Below are 17,604 nucleotides of genomic sequence, written 5' to 3' on the forward strand. Positions count from 1 at the left end.
CCCCGAGCCGAGCGGGCGGCGGGGCCGCGCTGGCCCCACTCCGCAGCCCACCCCAGGGCACGGCCCCCGCCCGCCCCGCCAGGCCCCACGCGCGCAGGTAGGAGCCGGCCCGCCGGCGGGACGCACCGGGGCACGGCCCAGCCCCGGGGCCGGGAGCGGGCAGCTGGCACGAGGCGGCACGTGGGGAAGGGGCTGCGGGGTCCCTCCGGCGAGCCGGGGCAGCGCGCGTGCCCAGACTTTGCCCACGGAGCCGCGTCCGTGGTGAGGGCACGGTGCCCGGGGCCTGCCCGCAGCCGGCCAGTGCTGCGCGGCGCTGGCAGGGACGTGCCGGGGAAGGTCGGGGTGTCGCGGCCGTGCCGGCAGGGTGGGCGCCCGGTGCCACTCCACCTTGCAGCCGCGCCGGTGCCTCTGCTCTGCAGCATCCCCAGGGCGCCCGTCCCACCGTGCCTGGGCGCGTTCCCATCGTGCCATGCCGGCAGTCCCGGGAACACGGCGCCGCCGCCTCGCCAGCCCACGAGGCGCCTTTTGTTCACCGCCGGGACGTCCCCGGGGCCCGCCGGGGTGGCGAGGGGACGGGGTGTGCCCGGGCCGCCGACGCCTGGGCCGGACGTGCCGCGACTGGGCCCGGACACATGGCCCTGCGGGCGGGCGGGCGGCGGGAGCCTCCAGGCAGAAGGAATCGGCAGTGACATTCCCGTAGCCTGGAGACCGCCGTGCCTTTCAGCGGGCAGCCCATTTGAATAAGAATCGGGCGCGGGGAGGGGGGCCGGGAGCGCTGCCCGCTTTCCCATCGCCTCCCTCGCCGGCCGGCTCATTTCTGCACGGCGCGGTCCGGGGCGCAGCGGGCCTCCGTCCCCCGCCGCCTCCCGCCACCAGCACCGTGCGAGTGAGCCGGACGCCGGAGCCTGCCCAGCTGCACCGGAGCAGGACGCCAGGTACCGCCCGGCCCGAGGGGCTCGCGGGGCTCGGGGACCCCAGCGCCGGCACGCGGCCCCACTGGCGCGGCTTCGAGTGGGCACGGTGCCCGGGGGGAGCCCAGGCGTCCGGCCGGGCTCTGCCCGTCGTGCCCCTGGGGCCCCCACCGCGCTGGCCCGGCCTGGCTGCCGCGCGGGGACAGGAAAGATGTGTTTAGGCAGCGCTCGCGCCAGGCTTTGATCCAGCAGTTGCACGGTTGGAAACAGGCAGTTACGGAGGCGAAGAAAGCACAAAAGGCGATTCCAGCCTAAATTTAACAGCGGGACCTCGGCCAGCTGCGGGGATGGCCTTGCCCGGCCTGCTCCGGCGGTGCTGACTCCAGCCCCAGTGCTGGGACCCTCTGGGGACGCCGGCACCCGAGCCAGCAGCACTCGCAGGGACGGATCCTCCCCGGGGCCGCCCTGAGCAGGGCAGGGGGCCGGTGTGGCCGGTGCGGGGCCACAAGGGGCTCAGGGCACGGCCACAGCCCCGGGGCTGGGGGCTGAACCGCCCCGGCCCCCTGCGCGGCCCCGCTGCTGTCCCTGGGGTGCTGTGCGGGACCGGGGGGTCCCCAGGCGCAGCGCGGTGCCGGCACTGAGCTCTCAGCCCCGCACCCAGCCCTGCTGCAGCACCGTCTCCGTGTCCCCCAGGCCAGCGGCCACGGCAGCCCATGGACCTCCTGGTGCTCACTCTCCTCCTGGGTAAGCGCTCCGGCGGCGGCGTGCGCTGGCCTCCTGGGGCCGGGCTCCTGGCGTGGCCGCGTGCCTGCGGCGCCCCGGGGTGCAGGGAGAGCCGTGGGCGGGGGTGGCCCCGTCGCAGGGGTGGCAGCAAGGGCCTGGTGCTCGGCTGCAAATCCCCGTGAGGAAGCCGGGCTGCACTGAGCCTGGCGGGATTAGCGAGCGCCTGACCTGGCTCCCAGCTCCCCCCGGCACCGTGCCGCCGACCGGGGCTCTCCAGCCCCCCCAGAGCCCCACGAGTGCGGGCGCGTGCAGCTGCCCACACGTGCATGCGTGCAGAGCATGCACACGCGGAGCGCACACACACAGCATGCGTGAACACGCACACGGTCGTGCATGTGTGCACCCAGATGCAGCCCCCCAGGAACCCAGGTGCAGCCAGGCCAGCAGCACCCGTGCCCCTGGGCACGCAGGCCATGCTCCACACGGGTCCTTTGCAAGCGCAACCCCCTTTCTGCACGCACCCAGATCTCTCGTGGGTGCACACGCACACACACACGCGCCCCTGGCCCAGACCCTCCTGCCGGGAGCCCTGCACCCTTCCTTCCGTGTCATCCCCCCCGGCCCTGCCGCTCCCCTGCCCATGCACGAGGCCCTGGCTGGGCCACTGGGACCCTTCTGGGTCATGGAGCTTCATGCTGCATCAGGGCGTTGAGATGTGGGAATGGGATGGCATGGCATGGCAAAGGATGGGGTGCAGGGTGCATGGGGGTGTGGAGGGGTGCAGGATGGGGGGCGCAGGGGGCGCGGGTGCCCCGGCACAGACTCCCTCCAGGCCCGTCCTTGCGCTCTCAGCAGTCGGGGTGCCGACGGTGGCGGGCTGGGAGGAGCCCGACCTGTCCCACGGCTGCGCCCAGGGCAGCTGCTACCCGGCCACCGGGAACCTGCTGGTGGGGCGAGCCCAGAGCCTGAGCGCCACGTCCACCTGCGGGCTGGATGGGCCCCAGGAGTACTGCATCGTCAGCCACCTGCAGGTGAGCCGCACGGCCCCGGGCACGCGCAGCCCCGGGCGCGCACAGTCCCGGACATGCACAGCCCCGGGCATGCACAGCCCCGGGCATGCACAACCCTGGGCATGCACAGCCCGAAGCCGCACGGCTCCGGTCACGGCCAGGCACAGGGGCCAGTGCAGGGTCCTGTCGCCAGCCCCTGACGCTGAGCTGTCCCCCGGTGCAGGACTCTGAGAAATGCTTCACCTGCGACTCGCGGGACCCGGCCCTGCACGACAGCCACCGCATCGAGAACGTCATCTACCTGAGCGGCCCCGACGGCGAGCGGACGTGGTGGCAGTCGGAGAACGGTGAGGCCGGGCGGGCAGCAGGCCAGCCCGCAGGCACGGGCGGCTGCCAGCCAACAGCGCCATGGGGACACGGGGGGTGCTGCAACCGTGACCTGTTCATCCCCCAGGCGTGGAGCACGTCAGCATCCGCCTGGACCTGGAGGGCGAGTTCCACTTCACCCACCTCATCATGAAGTTCAAGGTAACGGTGCCCGGGAGGGCCCAGTTGGGGGCACGGTGCAGCGTGGCACAGCGCGGCAGTGTCACGGCACGGTGTGGCTCAGCATGACACAGCTGGGCATGGTGCAGCAGGGCACAGTGCAGCAAGGCACAGTGCAGCGTGGCACGGTGCGGCAGGGCACGGTGTGGTGTGGCGGGGTGCAGTGTGGTGTGGTGCAGCATTGCACAGTGTTGCAGCAGGGCCCTGCAGCACAGCGTGGCCTGGCACAGCGCGCTGCAGCAGGGCACAGCATGCCACGGTGCAGCACGGCCCAGCGCAGCGTGGCATGGTGCAGCACAGCACGATGCAGCAAAGCGCCGCGCGGGGCAGCACGGCAAGGTGCAACACCGCACTGCACGGCGTGGTGCAGCGATGGTGCGCCCCAGTGCAGCGCAGCGCGGCAAAGAGCTCCGCAGCCGCGGGAGCCACAGGGCACCCGCCGCCCTGGTGGCCACGGGGCCGGGGGCGCCGTCGCAGCCTCGTGTCCCGCAGACCTTCCGGCCCGCGGCCATGCTGGTGGAGCGCTCGGCCGACTTCGGGCGCACCTGGCGGGTGTACCGCTACTTCGCCTACAACTGCTCCAAGCTGTTCCCGGGCGTCGCGGGCCAGCCGTCGGGGCGCCTCGACGAGGTGCTCTGTGACCAGCGCTACTCCGAGATCGAGCCCTCCAGCCACGGCGAGGTGCGTGGGGCCGGGACGGCCGGAGCGGGGCCGGGGACCGGGGCCTCGCTCAGCCGCCCCTTGCTGCCCCCAGGTCATCTTCAAGGTGCTGGACCCTGCCATCCCCGTGGAGGATCCCTACAGCCCGGACATCCAGGGTGTGTGGCAGGGGGAGCCCCCGGGGCCGGCGTCCCCCGGCATCCCCGTGCCACCGGCTCGGGGGGCGCGGGCAGTGCGGCGGGCGCTGACGCTGCCGTCCCCAGACCTGCTGCGCGTCACCAACCTGCGGGTGAACCTCACCAAGCTGCACACGCTGGGCGACAACCTGCTGGACTCGCGGCGCGAGGTGCTGCACAAGTACTACTACGCCGTGGACGAGCTGGTGCTGCGCGGCAGCTGCTTCTGCCACGGGCACGCGGCCGAGTGCGCCCCGGCGCCTGGCGCCCCGCGCCCCAGCCCCGGCATGGTAAGGCACCGCGCGCCACGCGCCCACCAGGCGCCCCGCCGGCCCCTGCCGCACGCCCCGGGGCTGAGCCGGGCGCCTGCCCCCAGATCCACGGCCGCTGCGTCTGCCAGCACCACACGCAGGGCCCCAACTGCGAGCGCTGCGAGGATTTCTACCACGACCTGCCCTGGCGCCCGGCCCAGGGCAGCAGCGCCAACGCCTGCCGCCGTGAGTGCTGCCGGCGCGGGGCGCCCGGCGCAGCGTCGCGCTCACCCCGCCGTGCCCAGGCCGCCTGGGGTCCTGCGGGCTGCGCCCAGCGGGTTGGGGTGCATCGTGCTGGGGTCTGGGGCTGGGAGTCCTGGAGGTCGCGGTTTGGGGTTGGAGGTGCTGCATGCCGGGGCTGGAGTTTGGGTGCCCCACACCGGCTTTCGGGGCGTTGGGGTCTGGGTGCTGCATGCCGGGTTGGGGGGAGCTGGGGTTGGGGTTGCTCCATGCCAGGGTGGCAAGGTTCGGGGTCAGGGGTGCATGGTGGGCTTTGGGAGGGACTGGGTTTGGGGGTGCTGCATGCCACGTTTGAGGGTCGGGGTGCTGCCTGCCGGGTTTGGGGGTCGGGGTCGGGGTGCTGCATGCCCCCCGCGGTGCCGTCCCCGCAGGGTGCGACTGCAACGAGCACTCGCGGCGGTGCCACTTCGACATGGCCGTGTACCTGGCCACGGGGAACGCCAGCGGGGCCGTGTGCGACGGCTGCCAGCACAACACCATGGGCCGCCGCTGCCACCTCTGCAAGCCCTTCTACTACCGGCACCCGCGCGCCGACATCCGCGCCCCCACCGCCTGCGCCCGTGAGTGCCCGCCGCGCTGCCCGGCCCCGGCCCCACGGCTCCCCCGGCCCCACGCGCCGCCCCCCTGCAGCCCCAGCCCCACGCGGGCCCTGTCTCCGCAGCCTGCGACTGCGACCCGGCGGGCTCGCTGGACGGGGGCGCGTGCGACGGACACACGGACGCGGCGCTGGGCATGATCGCGGGGCAGTGCCGCTGCAAGGAGAACGTGGCGGGGCCCCGGTGCGACCGCTGCCGCCACGGCGCCTACGGCCTCAGCCGCGGGGACCCGCAGGGCTGCCAGCGTGAGCAGCGCCCGGGGGGACGGGGACGGGTGGAGGGGTGGGATGGAGGGATGGGGAATGGGGAATGGAGGGATGGGGAATGGAGGAACAGGGGATGTGGGTGGAGGACTGAGATGGAGGAATGGGAAATGGAGGGATGGGGGATGGAGGAATGGGGGTGGGAGGGATGGGGAATAGAGGGAGGGAGATGGAGGGATGGAGTGATGGGGATGGAGGGATGTGGATGGAGGGATAGGATGAGGATTGGGATGGAAGGATGGGATGGAGGAAGGGGATGGAGGGATTTGGGATGGAGGGATTTGGGATGGAGCGATGGAGTGATGGGGATGGAGGGATATGGGATGGAGGGATAGGATGAGGACTGGGATTGAAGGATGGGATGGAGGGATGGGATGGAAGGATGTGGGATGGAGCAATGGAGTGATGGGGATGGAGGGATAGGATGAGGATTGGAATGGAAGGATGGGATGGAGGGATGGGGATGGAGGGATGGGGGATGGAGGGATAGGATGAGGATTGGGATGGAGGGATGGGATGGAGGGATGTGGGATGGAGGGATAGGATGAGGATTGGGATGGAGGGATGGGATGGAGGGATGGGGGCCAGGGCCGGCGCAGGGGTGCCGTGGGGCTGCTGGGGGGCGGGCAGCGGGGGGCTTGGCGAGCCCGTGGCCGCGGTGCCAGCCCGCGGCGCGTGCGTGTGCGTGGGCAGCGTGCCGGTGCGACGCGCGGGGCACCGTGGCGGGCAGCTCCCCCTGCGACCCCATCAGCGGCGACTGCTACTGCAAGCGCTTCGTGGCCGGGCGCTCCTGCAGCCAGTGCGTGGTGAGTGCCCCCAGCCCCACGGCCTGCCCCGGGGCTGCCCCGGCCCCCCTGCCCCACACCTGCCCCCCGGCGGCAGGCCGCCCGCCCCCTCCCCAGCTGGCCCCCGTCTCGCTGCAGCCCGAGTTCTGGGGCCTGAGCTACGACGTGGGGGGCTGCCGGCCCTGCGCCTGCGACTTCGGCGGAGCCTACAGCAACCGGTGGGGCCCGCGGCGCCCGCGGCACGGCTCGCCGGGGACCGGCCCGGCGACCGGGATGGGGACAGGGCTGGGGGACAGATGGGGAATGAGGGAGGGATGGGGATAGGCATGGAGGGATAGGGCAGGGATGGAGCGATGGGGACGGGAAGTGATGGGGCAGGGATGGAGGGAGGGATGGGACAGGGATGGAGGGTTGTGGCAGGATGGGGACAAAGATGGAGGGCCAGGACAGGGAAGGAGGGATGGGAACAGGGATGGAGGGTTGTGGCAGGATGGGGACAAAGATGAAGGCCTGCGACAGGGAAGGAGGGATGGGAACAGGGATGGAGGGTTGTGGCAGGATGGGGACAAAGATGAAGGCCTGCGACAGGGAAGGAGGGATGGGAACAGGGATGGAGGGTTGGGGCAGGGATGGAAGGATGGGCACGGGGAGGAAGGGATGGGACAAGCCCGGGGGGCTGCTGGACGGGGCTGGTGGGCAAGGCCGGAGCCAGGCGGCAGGCAGGGACGGACAGACGGACGGACAGATGGAGGGCCGGGCCGGTCGCCCGCAGGTGCTCCATGGAGGACGGCGCCTGTCCGTGCCGCCCGCACCTCATGGGGCGGCAGTGCGACCAGGTGCAGCCCGGCTTCTTCTGCGCCCCCCTCGACTACTACACCTACGAGGCCGAGCGGGCCGCGGGCCACGGGCCCGGCCACCCCCAGCTCCCGGTGAGTACCCCGGCACCGGGGGCCCTAGGGAGCCCCGTCGGCCCCCCGGCCGGGCCCGGGCCCCGCGCGCGCCTGGCACCCCGCCACCGCCGATGCCGCGTCCCCGCAGGGCGCCATCCGGGCTGAGGCGCCCCTGGACTGCGTGGAGTACCACAACGGGGTGCCCAGCGGGCGGAAGGGGCGCTCGCGGCACCGGCGCAGCCCCCCGCGCGCCCCGTCTCGCCGCGGCCGCCGCCAGCCCCCCAAGGTACCGGGGGGCCGGGATGCGCTGGGCTGGCGTGGAGGTAGCGGGGTGGGGGCGGCCGTGGGGCAGAAGCCGGGGGTGGGATTGGGGCAGCCCGGGGAGGGGGGCCGGGATCGGTTCAGCCGTGCCCGTGCCCGTGCCCAGCCCGACGTGGAGGAGGTGGCCCGGGACGGGGCCGGGCGCATGGTGACGTGGACGGGGCCGGGCTTCGCCCGCGTGCGGGACGGCGCTGGCCTGACCTTCCGCATCGACGACGTGCCCTACCCCATGGAGTACGAGATCCTGCTGCGCTACGAGCCCGAGGTGAGCCCGGCCCCGGCCGCCGGCGCCCGCAGGCCAGGAGCCGTCCGGGGCACGTGCGCGTGCCGTGGGGCAGGCGGCTCGCACGCGCCGCGCGGCCCCCGACGGCCCCCTCGCCTCTCGCCGCAGTCGGCCGAGGACTGGGAGGCCGTGGTCAGCGTCAGCTCCCGGGCGCTGCCCACCAGCCCGCGCTGCGGGAACCTGCTGCCCTCCGAGCAGATGTACCGCGAGAGCCTGCCGCACACCCAGAGGTGAGGGACGGGGACAGGGACAGGGACGGGGACAGGCCTGCCACACACCCCGAGGTGAAGGATGGGGATGGGGATGGGGGCAGGGATGGGGACAGGGACAGGGATGGGGACAGGGACAGGTCTACCGCACACCCAGAAATGAAGGATGGGGATGGGGATGGGGGCAGGGATGGGGACGGGGACAGGGACAGGGACGGGGACAGGGACAGGCCTGCCACACACCCCGAAGTGAAGGATGGGGATGGGGACAGGGGCAGGGATGGGGACAGGGACAGGGATGGGGACAGGGACAGGTCTACCACACACCCAGAAGTGAAGGGTGGGGATGGGGATGGGGATGGGGACAGACCTACCACACACCCCAAGGTGAAGGATGGAGATGGGATGGGGATGGGGATGGGGACAGGTGACAGCCCTGCCAGGCACCCAGAAGTGATGGACAGGGATGGTGATGGCTTTGGGGACGGCATGGGAAGGGGGACAGTCCTGCTGCACACAAAGGTGAGGGATGGGGACAAGATGGGGATGGGGACAGAGGCAGGGCAGGTGGCCCGGTCCTGCCGCACAGGGACGTCCCACCGTCCCCCCGCCATTGCCGTGGTGCCGGGGCGCTGTGCCCTGACGCTGGCCCCCACGCAGGTACGTGCTGCTCTCCCAGCCCTTCTGCTTCGAGCCCAGCACCCCGTACGAGGTGGCCGTGCGGCTGCAGCGGGCCGGCGTCACCCAGCGCCACCCCAGCGCCTTCATCCTCATTGACTCGGTAAGGGGGCAGGGGGCCCGCTGTGCCCCACGCCTGGCGCCCGGTGCGGATGGGGCGAACAGCAGGGACTGGGGACCGCGGGGCGGGTGGGGACCCCAGACTGCTCTCAGCCTGGAGCTGTGTGTGGGGCTGGGAATGGGGCTGGGGACAGGGAGGGAGACGTCAATGGGGGCAGGGACACTGATGGGGATGCCAGTGGGGACGGTGATGGGCTGGGGCTGGGGACATCCATGGGGATATCAGCGGAGTTGGGGATATCATGGGGATGGGGTTACCAACGGGGTTATCAATGGGGCTGGGGATGCCAGTGGGGCTGGGGATGTCACTGGGGCTGGGGAGGTCGATGGGGACGGGGACGGGGACGGGGATGGGGATGGGGATGGAGCTGGGGCAGGGGGTGTCAGTGGGGCTGGGGAGGTCAACGAGGATGGGTATCAGTGGGGCTGGGGGGTATCAATTGGGCTGGGGCGGATGAGCCCCCCGCAGGGTCGGGGCTGCCCCGGCGCGGATGGATCCAGCCCCACATGCAGGGACCATCCCGCCTGGCCCGGTGGCGGGGCCGCTCTGCCCCTCGCCCCGCGCGGCAGCGCCCACCTCCCGCCGCCCCGCTCTCCCGCCGCAGCTGGTGCTCCTGCCGCGGGTGCCGGAGCTGCCGGGCTTCGAGGGCGCGGAGGCGGCGGCCGCGCAGCGCCGCGAGGAGCTGGAGCGCTACCGGTGCCTGGAGGCTTTCCGCATGGCGCCGCTGCCCGCCCTGGCCGAGACCTGCGCCCGCCTCGTCTGCAGCGTCTCGGCCCTGCTGCACGACGGGGCGCTGCGTGAGTGGGGCTGCGCCGCGGCGCGGGTGGCCGGGGGCCGCTGCGTGGCTCGGGGTGGCGTTGTGCCCGCTGCAGTGGGTCAGGATGGGGCCGTGCCCATTGCAATGGGTCAGGAATGGGCCATGCCCCTTGCACGGGGGCCAGAGGCAGCCGGTGCAGTGGGTCAGGATGGGGCCATGCCCCTTGTGGGGGTGGCAGGATGGGGCCGTGCCCATTGCAATGGGTTAGGGGTACCCGGTGCAGTGGGTCAGGATGGGGCTGTGCCAGTTGTAATGGGTCAGGATAGGACCGTGCCCCTTGCAGTGGGTCAGGATGGGGCCATGCCGCTTGCAGATGGGGCAAGGGGACCTGGTGCAGTGGGTCAGGATGGGACCGTGCCCAGTGCAGTGGGTCAGGATGGGGACGTGCCCCTGGCGGGGGGCAGGGCGCCCGTGGCCGCGCGTGCCGGGCGGCCCCGCTCCACGCGGCTCCCGCTCCCGCAGCCTGCCAGTGCGACCCGCAGGGCTCCCGCAGCGGCGTGTGCCAGGCGCTGGGCGGGCAGTGCCAGTGCAAGCCCCACGTCGTCGGGCGCCGCTGCGACCGCTGCGCCCCCGGCAGCTACGGCTTCGGGCCCCTGGGCTGCAGCCGTGAGTAGTGGGTCGGGGTGCGCCGGGCCGGGCCGTGGGCAGCGGGACCCCTGCGCTGGCGGTGGCGGTGCCCTGGGACCCCAGCCGTGTGTGTCCTCCTGTCCGTCTCTCCGTCTGTCCGGTGGGGCCCCACTGTCCTGCATGGGGCTGGGTGTTGCTCCGGCTTGCAGTCACCACCCATCCGTCCATCTGTCCATCCGGGCCTCCGTCTCAGCCCCGCTGTCCTGCAGCCTGTGGGGTGGGCATGCTCTGGGTCCAAGTCCCCCATCCGTCTGTCCATCTGTCCTTCCATGTATCCGATGGAGCCCCGCTGTCCTGCACGGGGCTGGGCGCTGCTCCGGCTTGCAGTCTGTCCGTCTGCCTGCTCCCCCGTCCCATGGCCCATCCGTGCACCCGCGTCCTCCTGCCCCGCCACCTGTGGGTCGGGCATACCCCGCACTCCCCCCATCTGTCCATCCCTCTGTCCGCGCGCCTGACCCGAGCGGTGCCGTCCCGCAGCCTGCGCCTGCTCCCCCGAGGGCTCGGCGTCGGGGACGTGCGACGCGGCGAGCGGGCAGTGCCGGTGCCAGCCCGGCGCCGTGGGCCGCCAGTGCGACCAGTGCCAGCCGGGCCACTGGGGCTTCCCGGCCTGCCGGCCCTGCCAGTGCAACGGGCACGCCGAGGACTGCGAGCCCCGCACGGGCAGCTGCCTGCGCTGCCGCGACCACACCGCCGGCCGGCACTGCGAGAGGTGAGCGGGACGGGGCGGCACGGCCATGCCGCGCACCGGGGGGACGTCCGTCCCCCCCCCCCCGGTTGGCCACTCAGCCCTGCTCCTCGCAGGTGCCAGGACGGCTACTACGGGGACCCGGTGCTGGGCTCGGGGCAGCAGTGCCGGCCCTGCCCCTGCCCCGGCTTCCCCGGCACGCGGCACTACCACGGGAGCGCCTGCCACGCCGACCAGGAGACCGGCCACATCGTGTGCCTCTGCGCGCCCGGATACGCCGGTGAGGGGCGCCGCGCCGCGGGCTCCGGCGCCGGGGATGCTCCGGGAGGTGCCGGACCCCCCAGCACCCACGGGCCCTCCGCTGCTGCCCGCAGGGCCGCGCTGCGACCGCTGCTCCCCCGGGTACTTCGGGGCGCCGGAGACGGAGGGGGGCGTCTGCCGGCCCTGCCAGTGCAACAACAACATCGACGCCAGCGACCCGGGGGCCTGCGACCCCCGCACGGGGCGCTGCCTGCGCTGCCTGTACCACACCGCCGGCCCCCGCTGCACCGAGTGCCGGCCCGGCTACTACGGCAATGCCCTGCAGCGCAGCTGCCGGCGTGAGCGGGGCCCGGGGGAGCCCGGGGGCTGGGGCTGCCCGGGGGCTGGGGGACTGGGGCCGTGCCGGGGTTTTGGGGCCATGCAAGGGGCCGGGGCCGTGCAAGGGGTTTGGAGCTGTGTTGGGGTTTTGGGGCCATGCGAGGGGTGGGGGCCATGCAGGGTTTGGGGCTGTGCAAGGGATGGGGGCCGTGTGGGGTCTGGGGCTGTGTTGGGGATTGGGGTTATGCAAGGAATTGGGGTCGTGCAAGGGTTTGGGGCTGTGCAAGGGGTCGGGGACATGCAGGGATCTGGGGCCGTGCAGGGGTTTTGGGGACATGCAAGGGGTGGGGGCCATGTGGGGGTCAGAGTTGTGCAGGGGGTCGGGGCTGTGCAGTCTTTGGGGTCACCAGTGGGTTCAGGACCATGCAGGGGGGTTCGGGGCGGTGCAGGGGGTCAGTGCCGGGCAGGGATGTTGGGGTCAGGTCGGCGTGCCGGGAGGCCATGGCTGGGGCAGGGGCGGTGGGCAGAGCCGGCCCCCCGGCAGAGCCCGCGCCCCACGCGGCCGCCCACCCCGCAGGCTGCGGCTGCGACCCGCGGGGAACGCTGGCCTCGCGCTGCGCCGCGGGCACCTGCGCCTGCGACGGGGCCTCGGGCGCCTGCGCCTGCCGCCCCAACGTGGTGGGCAAGAGCTGCGACCGCTGCGCGCCCCACTTCTGGAGCCTGGGGGGGCCGGGGGGCTGCGAGCCCTGCGGCTGCCACCCCACGCGCGCCCTGCAGCCCGCCTGCGACGTGGTGAGTCCCCCACGCCCGCCGGTGCCGCGGGCCGGCCGCCCCCAGGCGCCCCGGGGCTGTGCCGCAGCTTGGCTGAGCACGGTGCTCTCGCTGCAGGTCACGGGGCAGTGCCCCTGCCGCCCCGGCTTCGGGGGCCGCATCTGCTCCCAGTGCCAGGAGCATCACTGGGGCGACCCCGAGCTGGAGTGCCGAGGTGGGAGTGTGTCCGAGGGGCCGGGGGCAGCAGGGCTCTGGGGTCAGGGGACATCTGAGCATGGGGGCCCTGGGGAAATGTGGGGCCTTGGGGACACAGGGAGTCTGGGGACACAGCAGGCCCTGGGACGCAGGAGGCTCTGGGGTCGTGGTGGGCCTCTGGGGACATGGTGGGACCCTGGGAGCATGGTGGGACCTTGGGGACATGGGGGACCCTTAGGACATGGGAGCCCTGGGGACTCAGGGGCTTGGGCATATGGTGGGACCCTGGAGACATGGTGGGAACCTGGGGTCATGGGTCTCCCTGGGGACATGGTGGGACCCTGGGGACACAGGGACCCTGGGGACATAGTGGGATGCTGAGGTCATGGTGGGACCCTGGCAACATGGGGGACTCTGGGGTCATGGGCATCCCTGGAGTGATAGGGGGACCTGGGGACAGAGGGGCCCTGGGGACATGGGGGGATGCTGATGTCTTGGGATGTCCCGGGGGACACTGAGGACACAGGGACCCAGGCAAATGGTGGGACCCCAGGGATATGGTGGGACCCTGGGGACCTGGTGGGACCCTGGGCTCATGGGGGTCCCTAGTGTCACAGCAGGATCCCAGGGACACGGCGGATGCTGGGAACACGGGGGGATGCTGGGGACGTGGCGGGACGCGGGGGGTGCAGGGGCGTGCGCAGCGGCGGGGCGCGACGGTGCCTGTCCCCGCAGCCTGCGAGTGCGAGCCGCTGGGCTCCGAGAGCCCGCAGTGCGAGCGGGCCAGCGGGCAGTGCCGGTGCCGGCCGGGCTTTGGGGGGCCGCGCTGCGACCGCTGCCAGCGGGGCTACCAGGACGCCTTCCCCCGCTGCTCGCCCTGCCACCCCTGCTTCGGGCGCTGGGACCCGGCGCTGGGCAGCCTGCGCGACGAGCTGCGGCGGCTGCGGGCGCAGGCGCGGGCGCTGCGCGAGGGGGGTCCCGCGCCCCCGCCGAGCCCCCGGCGCCTGCGGGAGCTGCAGGAGGCCCTGGGGCGCCTGGGGCACCTGCTGGCCGAGGGGGACAGCGCCAGCGCCCCGCTCCTGCGCCGCCTGGGCGACCGGCTGGACCGCACCAGGCGAGTGGGCGCCGCGGCTCGCGGGGGGGTCGGGGAGCTCGGTTCGGTGCGGGGAGCCCCGAGGGGGGCCTGAGACCCGGCTGCCTCCAGGACGGAGCTGGACGACTTCTGGAAGCAGCTGCAGGAGCTGGAGCAACATCTGGAGCAGCTGGCGAGGCGGGAGGCGCAGCGCCGGGAGCGGCTGGCCGGGCTGAGCCGGGAGCTGGGCGAGCTCAACCGCACCGCGTGCCACCTCGAAGGCGCCATCGGCACCGTGCCAGGCGCCGGCTCCGTGGGTGAGAGCGGCGGGCGAGGGGCCGGGGGCACCCAGGGGCGGCCGTGCCCTGACGCTGCCGCCCGCTGCCCGCAGAGTCCTACCGGCGTGCGGCGGCGGCAGCGGCGGCGGTGTCGCGGCAGGCAGAGGAGCGGGCGGCGGCGGCGCTGAGCCGGGCGCAGGCCACGCGGCGGGCGGCCGAGCGGGTACTGCGGCGCCGGGGCAGCGCTTTCCGCCGCAGCGCGGCTGCCCAGCGCAAGTCGCTGCGGGAGGCGCGGAAGCGGGTGGCCGGGCTCAGCGTGGCCGGCATCAATGCCAAGGTGAGAGCGGCACGGGGTGCGGACGGGTGCTGCGGGGGGACACCGTGCCCCCTCCGTGCTGCGTCCCCCCCGGCTCAGCCCCACATGTCGCTGCCCTGCAGATCTGCGGGGCGCCCGGAGACCGGAGCTGCGCGCAAGCCCCCTGCGGAGGAGCCCTGTGCCGGGATGGCGCCGGCGGCCGGCGCTGCGGGGGCCCGGGGTGCGCGGGCGCCCTGCCCGTGGCCGCGCATGCCCTGCGCAGCGCCCGCAACGCCTCGCGGCAGCTGGATGCGGCGCTGGGGCAGCTGGGCGCTGTGGCGCACAAGGTAGGGCGGCAGGGCCAGCAGGGCCCCGCGCGGGCACGGGGGCACGACCCTGCTGCGTCCTCACTGTCCCTCAAATGTCCCCGCTGTGCCCTTGAGGGTGCCCCTTGTGCAGCCTCCTCGTGGCCCCTTGCTCGTGGCCCTGCTGTGTCTGCTCTGCGTCCCTCCTGTGCCCCATTTGTGCCCCCTTGCGAGTCCCCTCGTGCCCCTTTGCACGTCCCTCCTGTGCCCTTTCCTTGCACACCTGTCACCCCCCCTTGCGCACTCCCCTTTTACGTCCCTTTTATGCCCCTTCGTGCCCCTCTGCATGTGCCCCTGTACCCCCTCGCATGTCTCCGTGCCACCGCTGCACCCCGTGCCCGCCCCACGGTGCCCGCGAGCGCTGCGCCCCACGCTCAGCGCCCCGTCGCCCCCCAGATGCAGGAGGTGCAGGATCTGGCGCGGGGCGCGCGGAGCCGAGCCGAGGAGGCGCTGGGGCGCTCGCAGGCAGCCCGCACCCGTGCGGAGAAGGCCACGGCGCAGCTGCGGGACTTCATCCGCCGCATCAAGGCCTTCCTGGCAGGTAGGGCCAGGCGCGGGGCGGGCGCCGGGCGCTGGGCACAGGGCGGCATGGCGCCGGCGCTGAGCGCAGCCCCGCTCCGTGTCTCCGCAGAGGAGGGAGCCGACCCGGCCAGCATCGAGCTGGTGGCCCGGCAGGTGCTGAACATCTCCCTGCCCAGCAGCCCCAGCAGGATCCAGGAGCTGCTGCGCGAGATCCAGGAGAGCATCGGCCAGCTGGACGGGGTGGACGCGGTGCTGAACAGCACGGCGCAGGGGCTGGCCGCGGCCCGCAGCCTGCTGGCGCAGGGGCAGGAGGCCAGGCGAGTGCCGGGGGAGGCGCTGGCCCGGCGCGGGGGGCCGGGAGCTGGCCCGCAGCGCTGCGGGGTCCTGGCTTCGAGGGACGAGCCAGGCCCGTGTGTCCGCAGGGAGCGGGCGGAGGGCGTGCGGGACGTGCTCACGGGGACACAGCAGGCGCTGCAGACGGCGCAGGCCCAGGCGGCGGCAGCAGGGAGCGCGCTGCAGAGCGCCAGGGACGCCATCCGCATGGCGGAGAGACGGGCCAAGGAGGTGCGGGGCAGCTGGGGCCGGGAGTAATGGGGCCGGGGGTAACGGGGCCGAGGCCATGTGTACACTGGGGGTAGTGGGGCCGGGGCCATGGGCATGCCGGGTACTGGGGTGGGGGCCGTGGGCATGCAGGGGAGCGGGACTGGTGGTTTGGGCATGCCGGGGAAGTAGGGCCAGCGGCATGGGTACATGGGGGATAACAGCGTCAGTGCCATGGGTATATTGGGGTGATGGGGCCAGTCCCATGAGTATTTTGGGATAACAGGGCTGGTGCCGTGAGTATATTGGGGGGTAGCGGGGCTGATGCCACGGGTACATTGGGGTAACGGGGCTGGTGCCATGGGTACATTGGGGTACCAGGGCCGGGGCCATAGGTATATTGGGGTAATGGGGCTGGTGCCATGGGCATATCAGGGTAACAAGGCTGGTGCCGTGGGTACACTGGGGGAGCAGGACGGGTGCCATGGGCATGCCAGGTAATGGGGTGGGGGCCGTGGGCATGCAGGGGAGCGGGACTGGTGTTTTGGGCATGCTGGGGAAGTAGGGCCAGTGCCATGGGTACATGGGGGATAACAGCGTCAGTGCCATGGGTATATTGGGGTGATGGGGCCAGTCCCATGGGTATTTTGGGATAACAGGGCTGGTGCCATGAGTATATTGGGGGTAATGGGGCTGATGCCATGGGTACATTGGGGTAACGGGGCTGGTGCCATGGGTACACTGGGGGAGCAGGACGGGTGCCATGGGCATGCAGGGGGCAGGGGGCCAGGCCGTGAGAGTGCTGGGGGAGCAAGGCCAGCGCCCCGGGCACGCTGGGGCTGCCGGGGCCGGGGTGCAGGCACGCCGAGGGAGCGGGGCTGGCGCCGGGGCAGGCGGCGGGTCGCCGCACGTGCCAGCAGCCTGGTGCCCCCCGCTCACCCAGGCGGAGCGCAAGCTGCAGGCGCTGGAGGGCAAGGAGCAGCGGGTGCAGAAGCGGCTGCAGGAGCTGGCGCAGCGCGTCGCCGCCCTGCAGCAGCAGAGCCGAGACAGCCGGCGCTCGGCCCAGCAAGCCGAGGAGCGGGCGCAGCTCGCCACCGCCGCCGCGGGGACGCTCAGCCAGGTGAGCCGCGGGGCAGGGCGGTGGGGCACGGCCGTGCCGGGGACCCGCACCGGGGGCTCGGCCTCACCGCACCCCTCCGCTGCCAGGACCTGGCACAGGTGACGCAGCGGTACCTGCTGCTGAAGGGCCGGGTGAGCAAGCTGGACGGGGCGGCCCCGGGCGCGCGGCAGCGCGTGATGCAGATCACGCAGCAGGCCCAGCACCTCCTGGACAAGGCCAACAGCAGCAAGAGGAAGCTGGAAGGTAGGGGGGCAGCGCGGGGGCGGCGGGGGTGCGGATGGGGGGGTTGCACCTAGGCCGTGCCCCCATGCTGCCCGTCCCCGCAGAGCTGGAGCAGCACTTTGGTGCCAACGAGCAGGCGATGGCGGCAAAGGCGACACGGCTGCAGGCGCTGGAGCGGCGGGTTTCGGGGCTGCTCGAGGAGATCCGGGAGAAGGCCAACGCTTACGCCACCTGCTAGGGCTCCCCAGCCCGGCGCGAGCTGCAGGGGGGCATCGCCGGGGCTGCAGCAAGGCCCCGCTGCTCAGGCCAACCTGGCCCCACAGCACAGCCCCACGCGTTCGGGGCACGCACGGCATGCTTCCCGCCCCGGCTGCTGCGGGGGCATCGGGCGCCCCGCCGCCCTGGGGAGCGGGCCCCCGGCAGCGGGTGCCGGACCCCCTCCCCGTGCAGCCGCAGGCCCCAAACCCGCCCCCCCGGGGCCCCTGCAGCATCGCTGCGCCTGCAAATAAAGCCCCGAGCAGCGGCTGCGCCGGTGTCTGGTGTCTCGCTCCACGTCGGGGGACCGCGGGGCCCGGGGGGGGGGGATGCGGGGGGGCCGTGCCCGGGCTCTGCCCCCCCCCGCGGCGCCCCCCGAGCCGGCGGCAGCCCGGGCGCCGCGGGGGGGCCGCGCTGCCCCTGCCGGGCCGGGGGCCGCCGCTCCGGCCGCGATCCGCCCCGCACTTTCCGCGCAGCCCCGAGCGCAGCGCCCGCAGCCAAGTTTGGAGAGGGGCGGCGGGAGGGCCGGGCGCCGCTC

The 17,604-nt window shown here is 73.4% G+C and overlaps 1 protein-coding gene across 1 annotated transcript; it reads left to right on the forward strand.

The window, feature by feature from the left end:
* On the forward strand, positions 1-17,336 carry LOC136993175 (laminin subunit beta-2-like). The gene is made up of 35 exons (XM_067303385.1): positions 1-97; positions 1,605-1,655; positions 2,490-2,665; positions 2,868-2,991; positions 3,099-3,172; positions 3,683-3,871; positions 3,945-4,008; positions 4,114-4,316; positions 4,403-4,523; positions 4,949-5,137; positions 5,239-5,418; positions 6,130-6,242; positions 6,360-6,439; positions 6,994-7,150; positions 7,260-7,397; positions 7,539-7,697; positions 7,824-7,945; positions 8,585-8,705; positions 9,328-9,520; positions 10,003-10,146; positions 10,645-10,876; positions 10,969-11,132; positions 11,227-11,451; positions 12,009-12,223; positions 12,320-12,416; positions 13,133-13,511; positions 13,602-13,786; positions 13,861-14,084; positions 14,186-14,389; positions 14,804-14,948; positions 15,039-15,246; positions 15,352-15,493; positions 16,413-16,589; positions 16,676-16,832; positions 16,916-17,336. The coding sequence occupies exons 2-35, from the start codon at positions 1,625-1,627 to the stop codon at positions 17,047-17,049; spliced, it is 5,466 nt and encodes a 1,821-aa protein (XP_067159486.1). The 5' UTR covers positions 1-97; positions 1,605-1,624; the 3' UTR covers positions 17,050-17,336.
* The last annotated feature ends 268 nt before the right edge of the window (positions 17,337-17,604 follow it).

The sequence above is a fragment of the Apteryx mantelli genome, chromosome 12 (assembly GCF_036417845.1).
Source record: "Apteryx mantelli isolate bAptMan1 chromosome 12, bAptMan1.hap1, whole genome shotgun sequence".
NCBI lineage: Eukaryota > Metazoa > Chordata > Aves > Apterygiformes > Apterygidae > Apteryx > Apteryx mantelli.